This window comes from Bombina bombina, chromosome 3, assembly GCF_027579735.1.
Source record: "Bombina bombina isolate aBomBom1 chromosome 3, aBomBom1.pri, whole genome shotgun sequence".
Taxonomy (NCBI): domain Eukaryota; kingdom Metazoa; phylum Chordata; class Amphibia; order Anura; family Bombinatoridae; genus Bombina; species Bombina bombina.
The window spans coordinates 84,315,215-84,334,679 of record NC_069501.1 but is presented as its reverse complement, the minus strand read 5'-3'; the positions used below and the strand labels follow the sequence as shown (position 1 = coordinate 84,334,679).

At 39.0% G+C, this 19,465-nt stretch overlaps 1 protein-coding gene across 1 annotated transcript in view; it reads left to right on the top strand.

Annotated features, from left to right (window-relative positions):
- UMODL1 (uromodulin like 1) overlaps positions 1 to 19,465 on the top strand; it is a 221,081-nt gene that overhangs the window by 4,432 nt on the left and 197,184 nt on the right. Inside the window, exon 4 of the mRNA XM_053705160.1 lies at positions 5,157 to 5,278. Coding sequence (XP_053561135.1) covers positions 5,157 to 5,278 — 122 coding nt within the window. The remainder of the gene's footprint in view (positions 1 to 5,156; positions 5,279 to 19,465) is intronic.

Sequence of the window (19,465 nt, the reverse complement as noted above, 5' to 3'; positions counted from 1 at the left end):
ACATTCTTTTTTCTTTCATGGATCAGATAGAGCATACAGTTTTAATAAGCTTTTAATTTCAGTTCTGTTATTAAATTTACTGCGCTTTTATAGTTCATGATTTTCATTTGTTGAAGAGCATATTTAGGTAGGTATCGTGCACGTCTAAAGCACTATATGGCAGAAATTTTGTGCAGGAGTGTTTGCATAATGTGTAACCTTGTTAAAAGCATTCTTGCAAAACTACTGCCATATAGTGCTCTATACACATGCATGCTCCTGATCCTACCTAGTTACAGTGGGTATTGAAAAGAATCACCCCCTTGAAAATAATCACATTGTGTTGCTTTGCAGCCTGTAATAAAGAGACAGACACATTTTTTGTTTATCCAGTTGTAATTACTCAGTGCAACTTATAACATCCAAGTGAAAGATATAATACCAACATGTCATACAAAAATAAAGACAATTCAAAAACAGAATCACTGAGTTGAAAAAAGGATTACCCCCTCCTAAATTTACTAGTAAACTCAATCATGTGTAGCTAATCACCTTCTCAACGGCACACACAGTCATTTGACCTTCAACTGTGATCAGCTGTAGGTATATTGATTAGCTCAGCATGAAAAGAGCTTTCCTGGAGCATCTCAGTCCCTGGTAGTGCAACTGAAGCAAACAATTAACTATGGGTGGCAAGGCACTGTCAAAAGATCTCTGGGATAATGTTGTGGACAGGCACAAGTCAGGCGATTGTTTCAAAAGATGTGTAATGTTGTAGTCAGGTGATGGATACAAGAAAATATCAAAGGCTTTATCAATGCATAGAAGCACAGTGAAGTCCATTATTAAGAAGTGGAAGGTATTTGGTACAACACAGACCCTCTCTGGATCAGGACGTTGGTCAAAACTGGATGAAAGAGCCAGGAGGAAACTTGTCAGAGAGGTTACCAAGAGGCCCACAGCAACTCTGAAGCAGTTGCAGGAATTTATGACAAAGAGTTGTCGTGCGCATGTGACAACAATATCACAAATTCTCCACAAATGTGGCTTGTATGGGAGGGTTGCAAGAAAAAAGCCACTCCTCAAGAAAGACCACAAGCAGTCACGACTGAGCTTTGCCATAACATAACTAGGAGATTCTGAGACCACATGGATAAAGATGTTATGGTCAGATGAGACTAAAATGTAATTATTTGGCCTCAACACCAAACAATATGTCTGGAGGAAATCCAGTACAGCTTATCATCCAAATAACACCATAGCTACAGTAAAGCATTGAGGTGGTAATATCCTGCTATGGGGGTGTTTCTGAAGCACTTGTCAGGATAGAAGGAATAATGAATGTGGAAAATACTGTCAAATTATTGAGGAAAATCTGCTGCCCTCTGCCAGGAAGTTGTCAATGGGAAGAAGGTTTACCTTCTAACAAGACAATGACCCAAAGCACACAGCAAAAATGACCACACAGTGGTTAAAGGAGAAAAATGTGAATGTCCTTGCATGGCCTAGTCAGAGCCCAGACTTAAACCCCATTGAATATCTGTGGCATATGTCGCCCGTAAATTTCCCCTCGCACATCAGGGAATCACATATACGGCGCCAGCAGTTCATAAAGTGCGTAAGTCGGATAAACTAGCGATTTCCAAAAATGTACATAAATACAAATTTTTGGAGTCGCCGGTGATTTACGGCACGTTATAAACTGCCGGCGCCTAAGAAAAAAAAAAGAAAAGTTAAATCTCCTGTAAAAGTTTAACACACCTCCCAAAAATAAACCCGACACGTCAAAACCCCTATATTCGCCATCACCCTCATATCGAAACTAATAATAAATGTATTAACCCCTAAATCCGCCAACCTCAACATCATAAACTACCTGATAAATGTATTGACCCCTAATCCGCAATTCACCCACATCGCAATAAACTTAATAAATGTATTAACCCCTAATCTGCCATTAACCCACATCGCAATGAACCTAAGAAAACTATTAACCCCTAATCTGCCAAACCCACGCAACGCAATAATCCTAATAAACCTATTAACCCCTAATCCGCCATTCACCCACAACACAATAAACCTAATAAAACTATTAACCCCTAATCTGCCAAACCCACACAACACAATAATCCTAATAAACCTATTAACCCCAAATCCGCCAAACCCCTACAATGCAAATTACTAATTAAATTACTAAACCCCTAACAACACCCCGTAAATTAACCCCAATTGCTTAAATTAAAAAAATATTAAATTACAATTAAAATAAAAAAAGTTAACATTACTTAGAAATAAAAAACTAAGATTAAATTAATCTAAGATTACAAAAAATAAAAAAGTCTAACATTACATAAATTAATCTCCACCGTACACTGAATAGTGAATTCAAGGTATGCATTTAAATATGGCATCCCTTGCATTCCTATTGGTTGATTTGATTCTTCAAATTCAAATCAGCCAATAGGATGAGAGCTACTGAAATCCTATTGGCTGTTCAAATCAGCCAATAGAAATTTAGGACCTTCTCCGCCGAACTTCAGGAACGGTGAGTACCTATTTGGGGGTTAGACTTAGGCTTGTTTTTATTTTGGGGGGGTTTGTGTTTTTTTAAAAGCATACCTTGAATTAATTATTCAGTGTACGGCGGAGATCGTACAAAGAGGATCCTCCATGCTCCATGGCTCTGTGGCCACCGGTCCTGCTCCGTGATCATCTCCGTGCCGGCTTGGTCCTGGATGAAGAAGGGAGAGGTTTCCACTTGGAAGATGATGTCGGCTGCTTGGAAGAAGACTTCACCACCTGGAACAGGACCTTCTCCGCCGGACTTCAGGAATGGTGAGTACCTATTTGGAGGTTAGACTTAGTCTTTTTTTTTTCTTTTCAGATTAGGGATTTATTGGGCATTTTTAAAAGAGCTGAATGCCCTTTTAAGGTCAATGCCCATACAAATGCCCCTTTAGGGGCAATGGGTAGTTTAAGATTTTTTAGTGTTAGTTTTTTTTTATTTTGGTGGGGTTGGTGGGTGGGGAGTTTTTCTGTTAGAGGGGGGACTTAGTATTTTATAAGGTAAATGAGCTGTTTAACTTAGGGCAATGTCCTATAAAAGGCCCTTTTAAGGGATATTGGTAGTTTAGTATTACATTAGGGGGTGTTTTTTTATTTTAAGGGGGGCTTTTTGTATTTTCATAGGGATTAGGTTTAATTTTTTTATTTTTGATAATTTGGTTTATTATTTTATATAATGTTACATTTTTTTATTTTTTGTAATCTTAGATTAATTTAATTTTAGGTTTTTTATATTTAAGCAATGTTTTCGCTTTTTTATTTTAATTATAACTTAGTATTTTTTCATTTAGGTAACTGGGGTTAATTTAGAGGGTGTTAGGTGGCTTAGTAATTTAATTAGTAATTTGCGTTGTGGGGGTTTGGCGGATTTGGGGTTAATAGGTTTATTAGGATTATTACGTGTGGGTTTGGCGGATTAGGGGTTAATAGTTTCATTAGGTTTATTGTGTTGTGGGTAAATGGCGGATTCGGGGTTAATACATTTATTAGGTTTATTGCGATGTGGGTTATTGGCAGATTAGGGGTTAATATACTTTATTAGTTATTGCGGTGGGGGATTGCGGTTGACAGGTAGATAGATATTGCACATGCGTTAGGTGTTAGTTAATATTTTCAGGCAGTTACGGGAGTTACTGTGCTCACATTTTCAGCACAAGGCTTGTGACGCGGTTCTATGTTAGCTTATGGGAGTAAAAATAGCGGGCGACGGGTGAAATATACGTGCCGCATTTATATGCGGCACCATATGTGTGATACCAAAACCGCATAAAAACCATCGTCGCTGGCTTTTGTAGGCGGCACCACATATGCCTAAGATCTTCTAATAGACCCAACAAGGACTGACTGAAATGTTCTGATTTTAACTGATCTGACAGTAGACTTGCAGCTATAAATTTTTTATCTAAAATTTTTATATTTTATTTTTATTTAATATTCTGCAATTATAAATGTAATACTATTATTATTGAATTTTAATTTAAAGAGACATTAAACACAAAGGGCCAGATTACAAGTGGTGCTTTTTAGTGCTTTCGCTTAAGCGATAATACCGCCAGTAGTAAAGATTTTGTGCACGTGGGTTAGGGCTTATATAACAAGTTGAAAGTAAAACTTTTGCATGCGAGCGAAAACTAACATGCGCTAACTTCAGTACTTTCACGATATTGTGACTGCGCAAACTTATTCTCCCCATAGACTTCAATGGAGAGCGCAGAAGAAAAAAACTTACACTTATCGCTCGTGCGCTAACCCAACAGGAGTAATTAATACTGTTTAAAAGGAGCAGAATTATCAATCACTGGTGTACTTGGAGGTTTCTATATTACTCCTTGAGCACAGTTGTTTAGGATAATACACTCAGAAAGTTTTACCCCATAGTAAAAATATGTTTTTTAGTGAGGATCCAAAAATACAATCGCTGGTGCTGGAAATAGTCGAAAGGCGTTATTGTGATTGCATTGAATCAAAAAGTGGCTTTTTCGACAAGAAAAAGATCCCAAAAGACCTCAGCCAATAGATTGTGATCAAACCCAAAATATTGAAAACACATTAAATTACTTAAAGTGTAACATAACATTCTTAAAGTGAAAGTAAATCCTAGCGTTTTACAAACTCTAGGATTTACTATTGAAACAAATAAGCTACTTCATATAGAAAGCTCCTTTATTTGATTCAATCGATCGTCACTCTTAGCTCCTACAGCAGCCCATGGCTAAAAAATGTTTTGGCGAAGAGGGGACGTTTTCACCTCTTAGCCAATAGTCGTGCTCTTGTGAGCTGCTGGTGCAATGCTGAATACGGAGAGCGTATTGCTCTCCGCATTCAGCGATGTCTGTCGTACCTGATCCGCACTGTCGGATCAGGTCCAACAGACATTTGATAAATGGGCCCCTCTATCTGAATCATGAAAGAAAAAAGTTGGGTTCAGTATCCCTTTAAAGATCATTAAATTCAGTACTATATTTTATCTTGGAACCTTTAACAATGCACATCATGTTGTAAGGATACATTCCATTGTTGTAGGAATAGTAACGTTATGAGGAATTATAACTTGTAAATATAAAGGTTTTTTAAAGTTTTCATTAACATCATTTTTGTTTGCTTGTCTTTAGCACTTGATAGAAATACAATCAAGTACTGGTACAATGGAACTGTCACCATAAAAATGGGATTTAATGAATTAAGCAGGATTGATCCTGGTTTTTTCAACCACACAAGATTGTTGCATTCTATGGTATGTTAAAAGCTTACAAACAATTATGTCATTTACAAGGTTATTGCCATAGATTGTTGAAATTTCATGAACAAGATGTTTAAAGGGATAGTCTAGTCAAAATTAAATTTTCATGATTCAGATAGAGCATGCAACTTTCTAATTTACTCCTATTATCAAATTTTCTTTGTTCTCTTGCTATCTTTATTTGAAAAAGCATGAATGTAAGCTTAGGAGCCAGCCCATTTTTGGTTCAGAACCTGGGTAGCACTTTCTGATTGGTGTCTAAATGTAGCCACCAATCAGCAAGTGCTACCCAGGGGATCAACCAAAAATTGACTAGCTCCTAAGCTTACATTCAAATAAAGATACCAATAGAACGAAGAATAATTGATAATAGGAGTAACTTAGAAAGTTGCTTAAATTACATGTTCTATTTGAATTACGAAAGTTTAATTTTGACTAGACTGTTACTTTAATGACTTTATGTCAGTGAGGTGTTCACATAGGCAATGTTGTCATTGCTTGAGATGTTTATCTTGTAGGTCCTATTGATTGATTTGATTCGCAACTTATATATTACTCAAGTGCCTTATGAATTGCTCCCAATGATATGTTTAAGTGAATTTTTCTCAATAATTAATTTGCTTAGTGGATTTTATGATTCATCAAATGTGCTTAGTGAAGTCTTGCATCTATTGAGATATATTGTGACCACCAGGGACAGTCTACTCTGGTTCTGAAATTCCTTATGGATTCTCTACTTTCTGCTGAACTTAAAAGGACAGTCTACTCCAAAATTGTTATTTGTTTAAAAAGATAGATAATCCCTTTATTACCCATTCCCAAGTTTTGCATAACCAACACTTTTATATTAATACACTTTTTCCCTCTTTGATTACCTTGTATCTAAGGCTTAGGCTCTGCAGACTGCCTCCTTATCTCAGTGCTATTTACAGACTTACATTTTAGCTAATTAGTGATTGCTCCTGCATAACTCCACGGGAGAGAGCACAATGTTATCCATACAGCACACATGAATGAGCAGATGAATGAGCAGTGTCTTGCTGTGAAAAGCTATAAAATGTTCAGAGATAAAGGTGACCTGCAGGGACTTAGAAGCAGTCAGAAATTTAGAGGTTTCAAGATTATAAAGTACATTATATACCAATGTTGGTTGTGCAAAGCTGAGGAATGGGTAGTAAAGGCATTGGGGCCGATTTATCAACAGTCAGACGGACTGTCTGCCGCAAATTGCTGAATGCCGACAGCATACACTTTCTGCATTTAACATTGCACAAGCAGCTCTGGTGAACTGCTTGTGCAATGCCGCCCCCTGCAGATTCGTGACCAATTGGCCGCTAGCAGGGGGTATCAATCGACTCGATCGTATCCGGTCGGGTTGATTGCTGTAGGCCGCCTCAGAGGCAGCGGACAAGTTAAGGAGCAGCGGTCTTAAAAAGACCGCTGCTTATTAACTGCTGTTTCCGGCGAGCCTGAAGGAAAGCAGGGGGATCAAGGGCCATTCTGCCCTTGTTAAATCGGCCCCATTATTCGTTTTTTAAATAATACCATTTTTGGAGTGTACTGTCATTTAATCTCGCTAAATGATTCAGCCACCTAGTGAGTTTTGCTATTGGTTGATGTGTTTATAAAATAAATGTGCTTGGTTAATGTTCAATTTGAATTCAAATATTTACTGTAAAGCGAATATAGTTGATTGAGGTGCTTCACTTTATAAAATATGGTGCCACTTTATAAAGTTATAGCGTAATAGTTAGCAGGTCATCATTTGACTGAGTGCTCTAAAGGGACACTAAACCCAATTTTTTTCTTTAATGATTCAGATAGAGCATGCAATTTTAAGCAACTTTCTAATTTACTCCTATTATCATTTTTTTTTCCTTTCTCTTGGTATCTATTTAGGTTCAGCAACCTGGATAGCGCTTGCTTATTGGTGGCTACATTTAGTCACCAATAAGCAAGAGTAGCCCAGGATCTGAACCAAAAATTGTCTGGCTCCTAAGCTTTACATTCCTGCTTTTTAAATAAAGATCGTAAGAGAACAAAGAAAAATTGATAATAGGAGTTAATTAGAAAGTTGCTTAAAATTGCATACTCTATCTGAATCGTTAAAGAAAAAAATTGGGTTTAGTTTCCCTTTAATTCTACTCCATCATCAATGCGCTTAGTAAATCTATCTTGTCCAGTGGCTGGCGAACTAGGAGGCACGTATCATAGTCGCATAATATGTTAAAATAAAGTTTGCTTTATTTTCAATTTATTTTGCATGGTAATTTATTATGTACACCTTGAATTGTTTTTATTTTCTTTGCCACTATGATGAGCATTTCTGTATAAAATATACCTCAAAAATAAAATAGGAGAAAAGTGATTGCTAATTAATTTAGTGTATCGGATTCTTGGTTTAGGTGGTAAGTAAATCTGATCAAGGTGCACAATGATTTCATTTATTGAGATGTTTTGGGATTTAGGTATTGAAATTCGTCATAGATTCAAATGCTTATTACATAATTACTCATAAATTAATCCTTTATTGTTTGAGATTTTTAGTGAATTTCCCTTTCAATTGGTGTATTTAATAAAGAGTGTTGTTGTACTTAGTGGGTGAGGTATTTAGTATAGAGGCAAATCCAGCCAATGATTAAGGGGTTTGTGTGAATACTCCACATTGATTTAATATTTATAGAATTCCTGATGTGCATAATAATCATTACTGTTATTTTAGTGAGTGCATATTTACAGTCCATATGAATCCTTTGTTTTGTTTGAAGGGCTAAATGATTCTCCCTATGTTCAGTGTATCACATTTACTCTTCATTGAAAGCATATCTCCAATTCTTATGCCAACTTATAAAAATAAAGTTTCTGTCCAAATCTTAGGGAATCATTTATATAGTGTAACATGTGAGATATTATTAAGATGTATTTGTTCTAAATGAAGAATGCAATGTGAGATTAAATACTTTAAAAGGACAGTAAAATAAAAAATACACTTTTATTATTCAGATAGAGCATTTCATATTAATCAGCTAAATTATCTAACTTTGTATTTTGCTTTGTTCTCTTTGTATTTTTTGCTGAAGAGCATACCTAGGTAGGCTCAGGAGCAGCAATACACTACTGGGAACTAGCTGGTGATTGGTGGCTGCACATATATGCCTTGAGTCATAGGGGCATATTTATCAAGCTCAGGCTCTAAAGACCGCTGCTCCATAACTTGTCCGCCTGCTCTGAGGCGGCATACAGAAATCAATCTGATCGGGTTGATTGATACCCCCTGCTAGCAGCTGATTGGCCGCAAATCTGCGAGGGGCGGCATTGCACCAGAAGTTCACAAGAACTGCTGGTGCAATGATAAATGCTGCCAGTGTATGCTGTTGGCATTTAGCGATGTGCAGCAGACATGATAGGCTACTTCGTGTTGTGTCCGCTCGCACATTGATAAATATACCCCATTGGCTCACCTCATGTGTTCAGCTAGGTCGCTATAGCAAACAAATGTCACCAGCACCGATGAATAGCTTATAAAACTTTTATTGGATATACGTACATAAAAAGCGACGTTTCGGGGGTTAACCCCTTAGTCATGCTAAAGGTACATATACATCTTAATGGCCTTTTAAACACAATTCTTGGTGCCAAAATTGTCCACTCTAGGACTTTGGGCTCCATCTAGTGGTCATACTATTGTTCAACCTTTCAAAAATGTTTCATATGTACCTAATAAAAACAATGTAACAAACCTATACAGAATGGCAGAATAGATGAGTTGCTATTTTATATAATCATTTACCTTAACTCTTCAACTGAACACTAGCAGTAAATAATTTCTCCAAATTTTTTTAAAGAATTTTTTACCCAAATTTTTTTTTGATGAATGCATAGATAAATTTCATAGCAGGAGCCACATGCATTATGGCCAAAACTAATAGAAGTAAAATACTCATTAGATATTATGGTGAATGGTACACGACAATAAGTCAAAAAGAGACATATCAAAAGAAACAAGATAGATCAAAATCTCTGAGACCCTTGGGAATGAGGGTCTCTAACTTGTGGATCCACCACATCTCTTTCTGTTTTAATAATTTTTCTCTATCCATTCCATTTCTAGGTACTTTGATTTGTTCTATGATCTGCCACCTTAGTTGGCTTATGCCGTGTCCATGTTCCAGAAAGTGTTTTGACAAAGGGGCTTCTAGATTTCTTCTCCTTATGTTGGAGCGGTGTTGACTCAACCGCTCCTTGACTTTTTGTGTAGTTTCCCCTAAGTAACAGGGAAAAAAGGGAAAGGGGCATTTAATCAGGTACATGACAAAGTTGCTATCACAGGTATGAAACCCTTCAATATTGAAGTGCCTTCCACTATGTGGATGCAAAAGATTGGGGCCTTTGATAATTGAGCTGCAACTCACGTAGCCAAGACAAGGGTAGCTACCATTTCTCTTACTACCTATATAGGATTGTATGGCTCTATTACTTGGACCTATATCTGTTTTTACCAGATGGTCACGTATATTTCTGACCCTTCTATAGGCCATAAGTGGGGGTTCCTTGAAGAAATCAATGTGTGGATTACAATTCCTGAGTATATGCCAATGTTTCCTTATAACTTTGGTAATTATGTTACTACGTGGATTATATTGTAAGACAAAAACTAATCTATCCTTATAGTCCTTCTTATCCACCTTAGGGGAAGGATTTTGGATCTCTTTGATTTTTTTATTAATCAAGCTCAATGGATAACCCCTTTTCAAGATTTTTTTAGTCATCTTTTGGAGTCTTTTTACCTGTGTATACTTTTCACTGACTATTCTTTGTACCCTGAGTAACTGACTCTTGGGTAAAGAATCTATTAGTCTTCTAGGGTGAAAACTGTCATATTTCAAAAGGGTATTTTTGTCTGTTTCCTTGGAGTATAGATCTATGTTTAATGCATTGATACCTTGGTATCCAAAAAAGTTACAGACTCCTCACTGTATGTCAATGTAAACTGTAAACCCCTCACCATGGAGTTAGGTTCCTGAACAAACCCCTCCAATGTTGCCCCACCAAACACCAAACACATCATCGATGTAGCGCCACCATACAGCACCATGTGTCTTGAACAAAGGGTTCTCATAAACCATTCTCTCCTCGAATTCATTCATATAGAGATTGGCGTATGAAGGGGCAACATTGGAACCCATGGCCGTTCCTTTAACTTGAACAAACCATTCCTCCTGGAAGAGAAAATAATTCCAGTATAAAATCAAACTTAACAATTTTTCAATTAATTGGTACTGAGCTTTAGTATACCTGCCACTCACCATGAGAACTTTATTAATAATTGCTATGCCTGTCTTATGTTTAATGGATGTATAAAGGCATCCATGGTGAATAGCAGGTACCTATTGGAAGGAAACTAAATGTTTGGCTTTTGTAAGGAAATGACCTATGTCTTTCAAGTAGTTAGCCATTTTGGCTACCTCAGGTTGTAATAATTTATTGATATATATGGAAATGTTGGTATAGGCTGAATCTACACAGGAAACAATGGCCAATTAACCCGATAATCTTTTTTAGCTTTGTTGTGTAATGTTTTTATCTCATTGTCTATCAAATTAAAGGACCAATCAACACTGTAGATTTGCATAATCAACAAATTCAAGATAACAAGACAATGCAATAGCACTTAGGGGCATATGTATCAAGCTCCGTATGGAGCTTGATGCCCCGTGTTTCTGGGGAGCCTGCAGGCTCGCCAGAAACAGCAGTTATGAAGCAGCGGTCACAAAGACCGCTGCTCCATAACCTGTCCGCCTGGTCTAAGCAGGCGGACAGACATCGCCGGAAATCAGCCCGATCGAGTACAATTGGGTTGATTGACACCCCCTGCTGGCGGCCCATTGGCCGCGAGTCTGCAGGGGGCGACGTTGCACCAGCAGCTCTTGTGAGCTGCTGGTGCAATGCTGAATACGGCGAGCGTATTGCTCGCTGTATTCAGCGAGGTCCGCCAGACCTTGATAAATATGGGCCTTAGTCTGAACTTCAAATGAGTAGTAGATTTTTTTTTCGGACAATTTTAAAAGTTATGTCTTTTTCCACTCCCCTATATCATGTGACAGCCATCAGCCAATAACAAATGCATACACGTACCATGTGACAGCAATCAGCCATTCACAAATGCATACACACTTATTCTTGCACATGCTCAGTAGGAGCTGGTGACTCAAAAAGTTTAAATATAAAAAGACTGTGCACATTTTGTTAATGGAAGTAAATGAGAAAGTTGTTTAAAATTGCATGCTCTATCTGAATAATGAAAGTTTAATTTTGATTGAGTGTCCCTTTAATGAAAGTATTCACTCTATAGTTGGTTAGATTAGGGTTAAACAAACTTTTTTCCTTGAGCCCCAAATTTTGCAGTGTTAATACATTTTTATTTTCCACATCTTAGTACCAACATGTATATTATTAAGGCCCCCACTAAACCAAACGTCGCTTTTTATGTATATCCAATAAAAGTTTTATAAGCTATTCATCGGTGCTGGTGACATTTGTTTGCTATATGGATACTTGGGGTGTATGCAGTTAACCCTTGTCACTCGTGCACTGATATCTACAGTAGTGCTGATATCCCATGGAAACTGAACTTTCAGCTAGGTCCCAGTAGTGCATTGCTGCTCAGTCAACAAAAGATTCCGAGAGAATGAAGCAGATTTGATAATAGAAGTACATCAGAAAATTGTATAATCTATCCGAATCATGAGAAAAAAAAAATGTATTTCATATCCCTTTAATACTAAAATATTGCAAAATCTGTCAACAAATTAAAATTAGGCTCTTTGTAAATTGAATTTTCCAGCAAGCCTTAAAGTTTGTAGTAAAAATGTACAAATGTTACTATATGTTTACATGATAATATTAATAAAGGGACCGTTTACCCCAAAATTTCTCCCCTTTAATTTGTTCCCAATAATCCATTTACCTGCTGGAGAGTATTACTTTGTTTACAAGTAGCTAGTTTACCCTTATTTCAGCATTTGAAATAGCTGATTTAGCCTGTGGTATCCCCACCTATACTGAAGGTTTCTGGTCTTAAGTCCAGGCTATTGACAGGCTGTGTAAACAGCCAGCAGAAGAAATTACACTCCCGGTGGGGTGTAGAAGAGATAACTAATGAAATGATACTTTTTTTATTTATATTTTATTGAGGATACTACATACATATAACATATAGAACATGGCCTTTCATTCACATGTACACACATACAATGTTTAAGAAGCTAAAATACACCATTGATAGTCTAGAGGAATACTTCCAAAGTATATTTAATACAGTCACAGAAACTAATATAAAAACGGTTGAGATCAAGTAACATATAGTGTTTAGCTATCTTTCATTGGTTTATAAATGCTTATGTAGGTGCCCTAAACTTGTATGAAAGAACAAATGGGATTGGTGCCTCATTTTAGTTTAAAGATTAAGGGAGGGTTTATCAATAACTTATATGGGTAAGCTTGCATATAGAGCATTTAGGGAAATGAACATGGGATCTGTGTCCCTCAGTTTAACAGGTAAGCTATGGGGGAAAACGGAGCTAGCAATAATGGAGAAGGATTGTGACTCATATGAAATTCAATGTCTTGAAGGGAGGTACATTTTACATTGTGGGGTCAACAGATAGATATAACTATCCTGGGCTTATATTCATTTACAAAAAAAAATGCACTGATCGTCACTATAAGATGTATGAAAAAGTACCCCTACCCTATAGAAATTGGTTATAATATTCATAATAGAGAATATTTGGGGCTACAAATTAAATGAGTATCATATGGTAATCTAAGACATGCTAATGCAGAGTAGTTTCACAAATATGCTATGTAATCTGTGTAAAATGAAAGGGGTAAGAACTAGCAAATAAAGTAGAAATAAGGAGTATATGTACTTTCTAGGCTCGAGATAATACCAAGCGTAGGGGTAAATAGGAGTCCGTATGGATCACATATTAACTAAAATATAACTTGTAGTAAGCCCTTATATCTAATATGCTACATCCCTCTTCGTATGCCCTGATACTCGCATATAGAAAACTATAAAAAAAATAATAGGACATTTGGACATTGTATAGACTATAACAGCATGTTGTATAAATAGTATAACACATCATATAATCAAAATGTCAAGTACAAATCATAATTATAAAACTTCTTACTGAAAATAGCTCCAAGAGAGAGAGAGTGCCTAACTGGCTCAGATGTCACTATATGTCATTTTACATCAGTAAATAGTCACTCCAACTAGTAGTACAGGATATTAAACCACTGCTTGTGATAGCTCTAAGCAAAAAGGCAGGGAATCACGACACACAACAAAAACGTTTATAAACTGTCCAGAACTAGGATTTAAGCAATTGTGAGGGGTGTCCGTTAGTAGCTCAGTTTAACAATTCAGATCAAGATCACATTGTGTACATCTGTCTGATTAACATTCTAGCCCACTCCCGCTTTAAGGGAGGTATAGGAGCCCGCTTGAAATTTGTGAGCAAAGCAGATTCTCCCGCATCTTAAGTAACTCCATCTTCTTTGTAGATTTACATACCAGTTCCAAGTATAAAACAATATCAGCCTTCCTGGTGCATGTACTACACATAACGTTGTAAAAACTGTGTTCCCTGTATCCTGTTTTTGCTCACCATAAGGGGCTGTGTAGTAGATCCTTTGCCAATCATAGAATGTTACCAGGCATTTTCCCTGATAAGAGGCCTCTATCACTAATTGGAGGTAACTCTTAACCTTATGCTTCTGAATAGTCAGATTTTCTGCTGGACCAGTAACGAGTATTTGATCTATTGCTCCACACATATCAAATTGAGTAGTGAGATTCCCCGCCTTATACTGCGTATTCTCACCGTCCAATTTTTCAAGCCGGTTTGCTGCTTCCGTTGGGACTGTTTCTGTAATGCTCCATAAATCACACTGAGTAGATGGTGGACACTGGGGCCCCAAAGCGTCACCACCATTATAGCCAGTTATGGAGGTGTGAGCATAGGTGTCAAGCGCCACAGACATCACTTCAATGGGTTGGGTCATCTGTTTGAGTTCATTTGCAAGCGTCTAAGATGATGTTTATCTCCTCTACGATGTATGCTGCCGATCCCATGTTAAGGTTGTAAAATAGTTGTCGCTATTAGAGGCAGTATAGCAGCGGTTAACTGGACTTATTCCACCTGATGGCTGCTCCCGAAGTCTCTGATCTGCCAGATAGGCTACAAAACAGTGGGATTCCCTCTGCAGAATGTTCCTCTCCTTAATATTAGATTATTAGTTTACTGGAGCCTACAAGTTCACAATTATAGTAATGCATGAGAGCATAAACCGTCACCAGTTTTTTATACATTATATAGCCGGAGCTGCCGTGATGTACGACCGCTCAGCTTCAGAGTTAGCTCCGCCCCCCGAAATGATAATTTTACATTGTTGTCTCTAAATATTGAGCTTTGGTTTACAGACAGATATAAGATAAGGAAGCATGTGTGTGTACACAAAGTGATAACATAATGAAATTTGATTTTACCTGCAAGCTCAACCCATTGTAATAGGCTGTGGTTTCAAAGCACAAAACCAGCAATGTCATATTGACAAATAAATGTGAAAATGCAATTTCTCCTACATTGGTGTGTCCGGTCCACGGCTTCATCCTTACTTGTGGGGATATTCTCATTCCCTACAGGAAATGGCAAAGAGAGCACACATCAAAGCTGTCCATATAGCCCCCCCCCTCTGGCTCCGCCCCCCAGTCATTCTCTTTGCCGCTCTGAACAAGTAGCATCTCCATGGGGATGGTAAAGAGTATGTGTTGTTAGTTGTAGTTTTTATTTCTTCTATCAAGAGTTTGTTATTTTAAAATAGTGCCGGTTTGTACTATTTACTCTACAACAGAAAGTGATGAAGATTTCTGTTAAAAGAGGAGTATGATTTTAGCACCAGTAACTAAAATCCATTGCTGTTCCCACGCAGGACTGTTGAAACCAGAGAACTTCAGTTGGGGGGAACAGTTTGCAGGCTTATCTGCTTCAGGTATGATCAGTCACTTTTCTAACAAGACCTAGTACTGCTAGAAGACTGTCAGTTTTCCCTTATGGGATAGGTAAGCCATTTTCTTAGACTCAGTTACAGAATTAAGGCTTATATCTTGGGCTCTATGCTGGTTGACACTATTGTGGGCTAAATCGATTGATTTTTATCATGTTTATTTGACATTTGGAGTGTTTGAAAAACTTTGAAACACTTTTGGGGGCGTTTATTTGCGCCTGGCAGTTGTTTAGACGCCTAATCTTGTCAGAAAGGCCCCTTCACTCTGGAATGCAGAGGGAGGAGGCCTCATTTTCGCGCCTTAGTTGCGCAGTTACTTTCTCTAGGCAGTGCATGCAGCTTCACGTGAGGAGGTCCAGTGGCTTAGAAAAGGACTCAGAGAGGCTTATTTCTGTTGTTAATAACCCCTAAGGAAGGTAAAAGCCGCAGCAAAGTCTGTGGCAGGGACTGTAGTGTGTTTTAACCGGTCAATTGGGATTATTTGCTCCGGTTTGGTCATTTAAGGGTTAAGAGACTTGAAATTTGGTGTGCAATACTTTTAAAGCATTAAGACACTGGGGTATAAATTTCATAAAGATCGGATATTTCCTTCATGTTTTTTCGATCATTCAGAAATAAAGTGTGCTCTTTTTATTATTTAAAGAGACAGTAACGGTTTAGTTTAAAATAGTTTTTATTGCATTAAAAACCTGCCTAAGTCTGTTTAACATGTCTGTACCTTCAGATAGCCTATGTTCTGTGTGTATAGAGGCCAAGGTGGTTCCCCCATTAAATGTATGTGCGAATTGTGCCATGGCGTCCAAACAGAGTAAGGACAGTACTGTCACATTTAATAATGTTGCCCAAGATGATTCTTTAAATGAAGGTAGTGGGGATAGTTCATCATCCTCTCCTTCTGTGTCAACACCAGCTTTGCCCGCGCAGGCGATACCTAGTACATCTAGCGCGCCAATGCTTGTTACTATGCAGCAATTAACAGCAGTAATGGATAATTCTCTAGCAGCTCTTTTATCCAAACTGCCAGCATTTCCTAGAAAGCGTGATTGCTCAGTTTTAAATACAGAGGATGAGCAAGTAGGCGCTGACGATAATTTATCTATACCCTCACATCAATCTGAGTTGGCAGTGAGGGAGGGTCTGTCTGAGGGAGAAATTTCTGATTCAGGAAAAATTTCTCAGCAGGCAGAACCTGATATCGTGGCATTTAAATTTAAGCTAGAAGATCTCCGCGCTCTGCTTAAGGAGGTGCTAGCTACCCTTGATGATTGTGATACTTTGGTGATTCCAGAGAAGTTGTGCAAAATGGACAAATTCTTAGAGGTCCCAGTGCACGCTGACGCTTTTCCGATACCCAAGAGGGTGGCGGACATAGTGACTAAGAAGTGGGAGAAGCCAGGCGTACCTTTTGTTCCCCCTCCTATATTTAAGAAAATGTTTCCCATTGTTGACCCCAGAAGGGATGCATGGCAAACGGTCCCTAAGGTAGAGGGGGCAGTTTCAACATTAGCTAAGCGCACAACTATTCCTATAGAAGACAGTTGCGCTTTCAAAGATCCTATGGATAAAAAATTGGAAGGATTGCTTAAAAAGATTTTTGTTCAGCAAGGTTTCCTTCTTCAACCAATTTCGTGCATTATTCCTGTCACCACGGCGGCGTCTTTTTGGTTCGATGAACTAGAAAATTCGCTCCAAAAGGAGACTCCATATGATGAGGTCATGGACAGAATTCACGCACTAAAGTTGGCTAATTCCTTTATTTTGGATGCCGCTTTTCAATTGGCTAAATTAGCGGCGAAAAATTCAGGTTTTGCAATAGTGGCGCGCAGGGCACTTTGGCTAAAATCTTGGTCGGCAGATGTGTCGTCCAAAACAAAATTGCTTAATATTCCTTTCAAAGGTAAGACCCTTTTCGGGCCAGAGTTGAAGGAGATTATTTCAGACATCACTGGGGGAAAGGGCCATGCCCTCCCACAGGATAGGCCTTTCAAAGCTAAGAATAAGTCTAATTTTCGTTCCTTTCGCAATTTCAGGAACGGACCGGCTTCTAACTCTACAGCCTCTAGACAAGAGGGTAACACTTCCCAGCCTAAACCAGCATGGAAACCATTGCAAGGCTGGAACAAGGGAAAACAGGCCAAGAAGCCTGCTGCTGCTACCAAGACAGCATGAAGGGGTAGCCCCCGATCCGGGACCGGATCTAGTAGGGGGCAGGCTTTCTCTCTTTGCTCAGGCTTGGGCAAGAGATGTTCCGGACCCCTGGGCACTAGAAATTGTCTCTCAGGGGTATCTTCTAGAGTTCAAGGAACTTCCTCCAAGGGGGAGGTTCCACATGTCTCGCTTATCTTTAGACCAGATAAAGAGACAGGCATTCTTACATTGCATAGGAGACCTATTAAAGATGGGAGTGATACACCCAGTTCCAGCAGCGGAACAAGGTCTGGGTTTTTACTCAAACCTGTTTATAGTTCCCAAAAAAGAAGGAACTTTCAGACCAATTCAGGATTTAAAAATTCTAAACAAATTCCTCAGAGTTCCATCATTCAAAATTCGGACGATTTTACCAACGATCCAGGAGGGTCAATATATGACTACCGTGGACCTAAAGGATGCATACCTCCATATTCCTATCCACAAAGATCATCATCAGTTCCTGAGGTTCGCCTTTCTGGACAAACATTACCAGTTCATGGCTCTTCCATTCGGTTTAGCCACTACTCCCAGAATTTTCACAAAGGTGCTAGGGTCCCTTCTAGCGGTCCTAAGGCTGAGGGGCATTGCAGTAGCACCTTACCTAGACGACATTCTAATTCAAGCGTCGTCCATTCCCAAAGCAAGGGCTCATACAGACATTGTTTTAGCCTTTCTCAGATCTCACGGGTGGAAGGTGAACGTAGAAAAGAGTTCCCTGTTTCCGTCCACAAGGGTTCCCTTTCTGGGAACAATAATAGACTCTGTAGAAATGAAGATTTTTCTGACAGAGGTCAGAAAGTTATAGCTTCTAAACGCTTGTCGAGTTCTTCAATCTATTCCTCAGCCCTCCATAGCTCAGTGCATGGAGGTAATAGGACTAATGGTTGCGGCAATGGACGTGGTTCCTTTTGCTCGAATTCATTTAAGACCATTGCAACTGTGCATGCTCAAACAGTGGAATGGGGATTATGCAGACTTGTCTCCTCGGATTCAAGTGGACCAGATAACCAGAGACTCACTCCTCTGGTGGTTGGCTCAGGATCACCTGTCTCAGGGAATGAGTTTCCGCAGACCAGAGTGGATCATTGTCACAACCAAGGCCAGTCTCTTAGGCTGGGGCGCGGTCTGGGGCTCCCTGAAAGCTCAGGGTCTATGGTCTCGGGCAGAGTCTCTTCTCCCGATAAACATTTTGGAACTGAGAGCGATATTCAATGCGCTCCTGGCTTGGCCTCAACTAGTGAAGGCCAGGTTCATAAGATTTCAGTCGGACAACATCACGACTGTAGCGTACATCAATCATCAGGGAGGAACAAAGAGTTCCCTAGTGATGAAGGAAGTAACCAAGATTATCCAATGGGCGGAGGATCACTCCTGCCATCTATCTGCAATTCACATCCCAGGAGTAGACAACTGGGAGGCGGATTATTTGAGTCATCAGACTTTCCATCCGGGGGAGTGGGAACTTCACCCGGAGGTCTTTGCCCAGTTAACTCAACTATGGGGTATTCCAGATATGGATCTGATGGCGTCTCGTCAGAACTCCAAGGTTCCTCGCTACGGGTCCAGATCCAGGGATACCAAGGCGACACTAGTAGATGCATTGGTAGCGCCTTGGTCGTTCAATCTAGCTTATGTGTTTCCACCGTTCCCTCTCCTTCCCAGGCTTGTAGCCAGGATCAAACAGGAGAAGGCCTCGGTGATTCTAATAGCTCCTGCATGGCCACGCAGGACTTGGTATGCAGACCTGGTGAATATGTCATCGGCTCCACCATGGAAGCTACCTTTGAGGCAGGACCTTCTAGTACAAGGTCCATTCGAACATCCAAATCTAGTTTCTTTCATGTAATTAGCAAGAGTCCATGAGCTAGTGACGTATGGGATATACATTCCTACCAGGAGGGGCAAAGTTTCCCA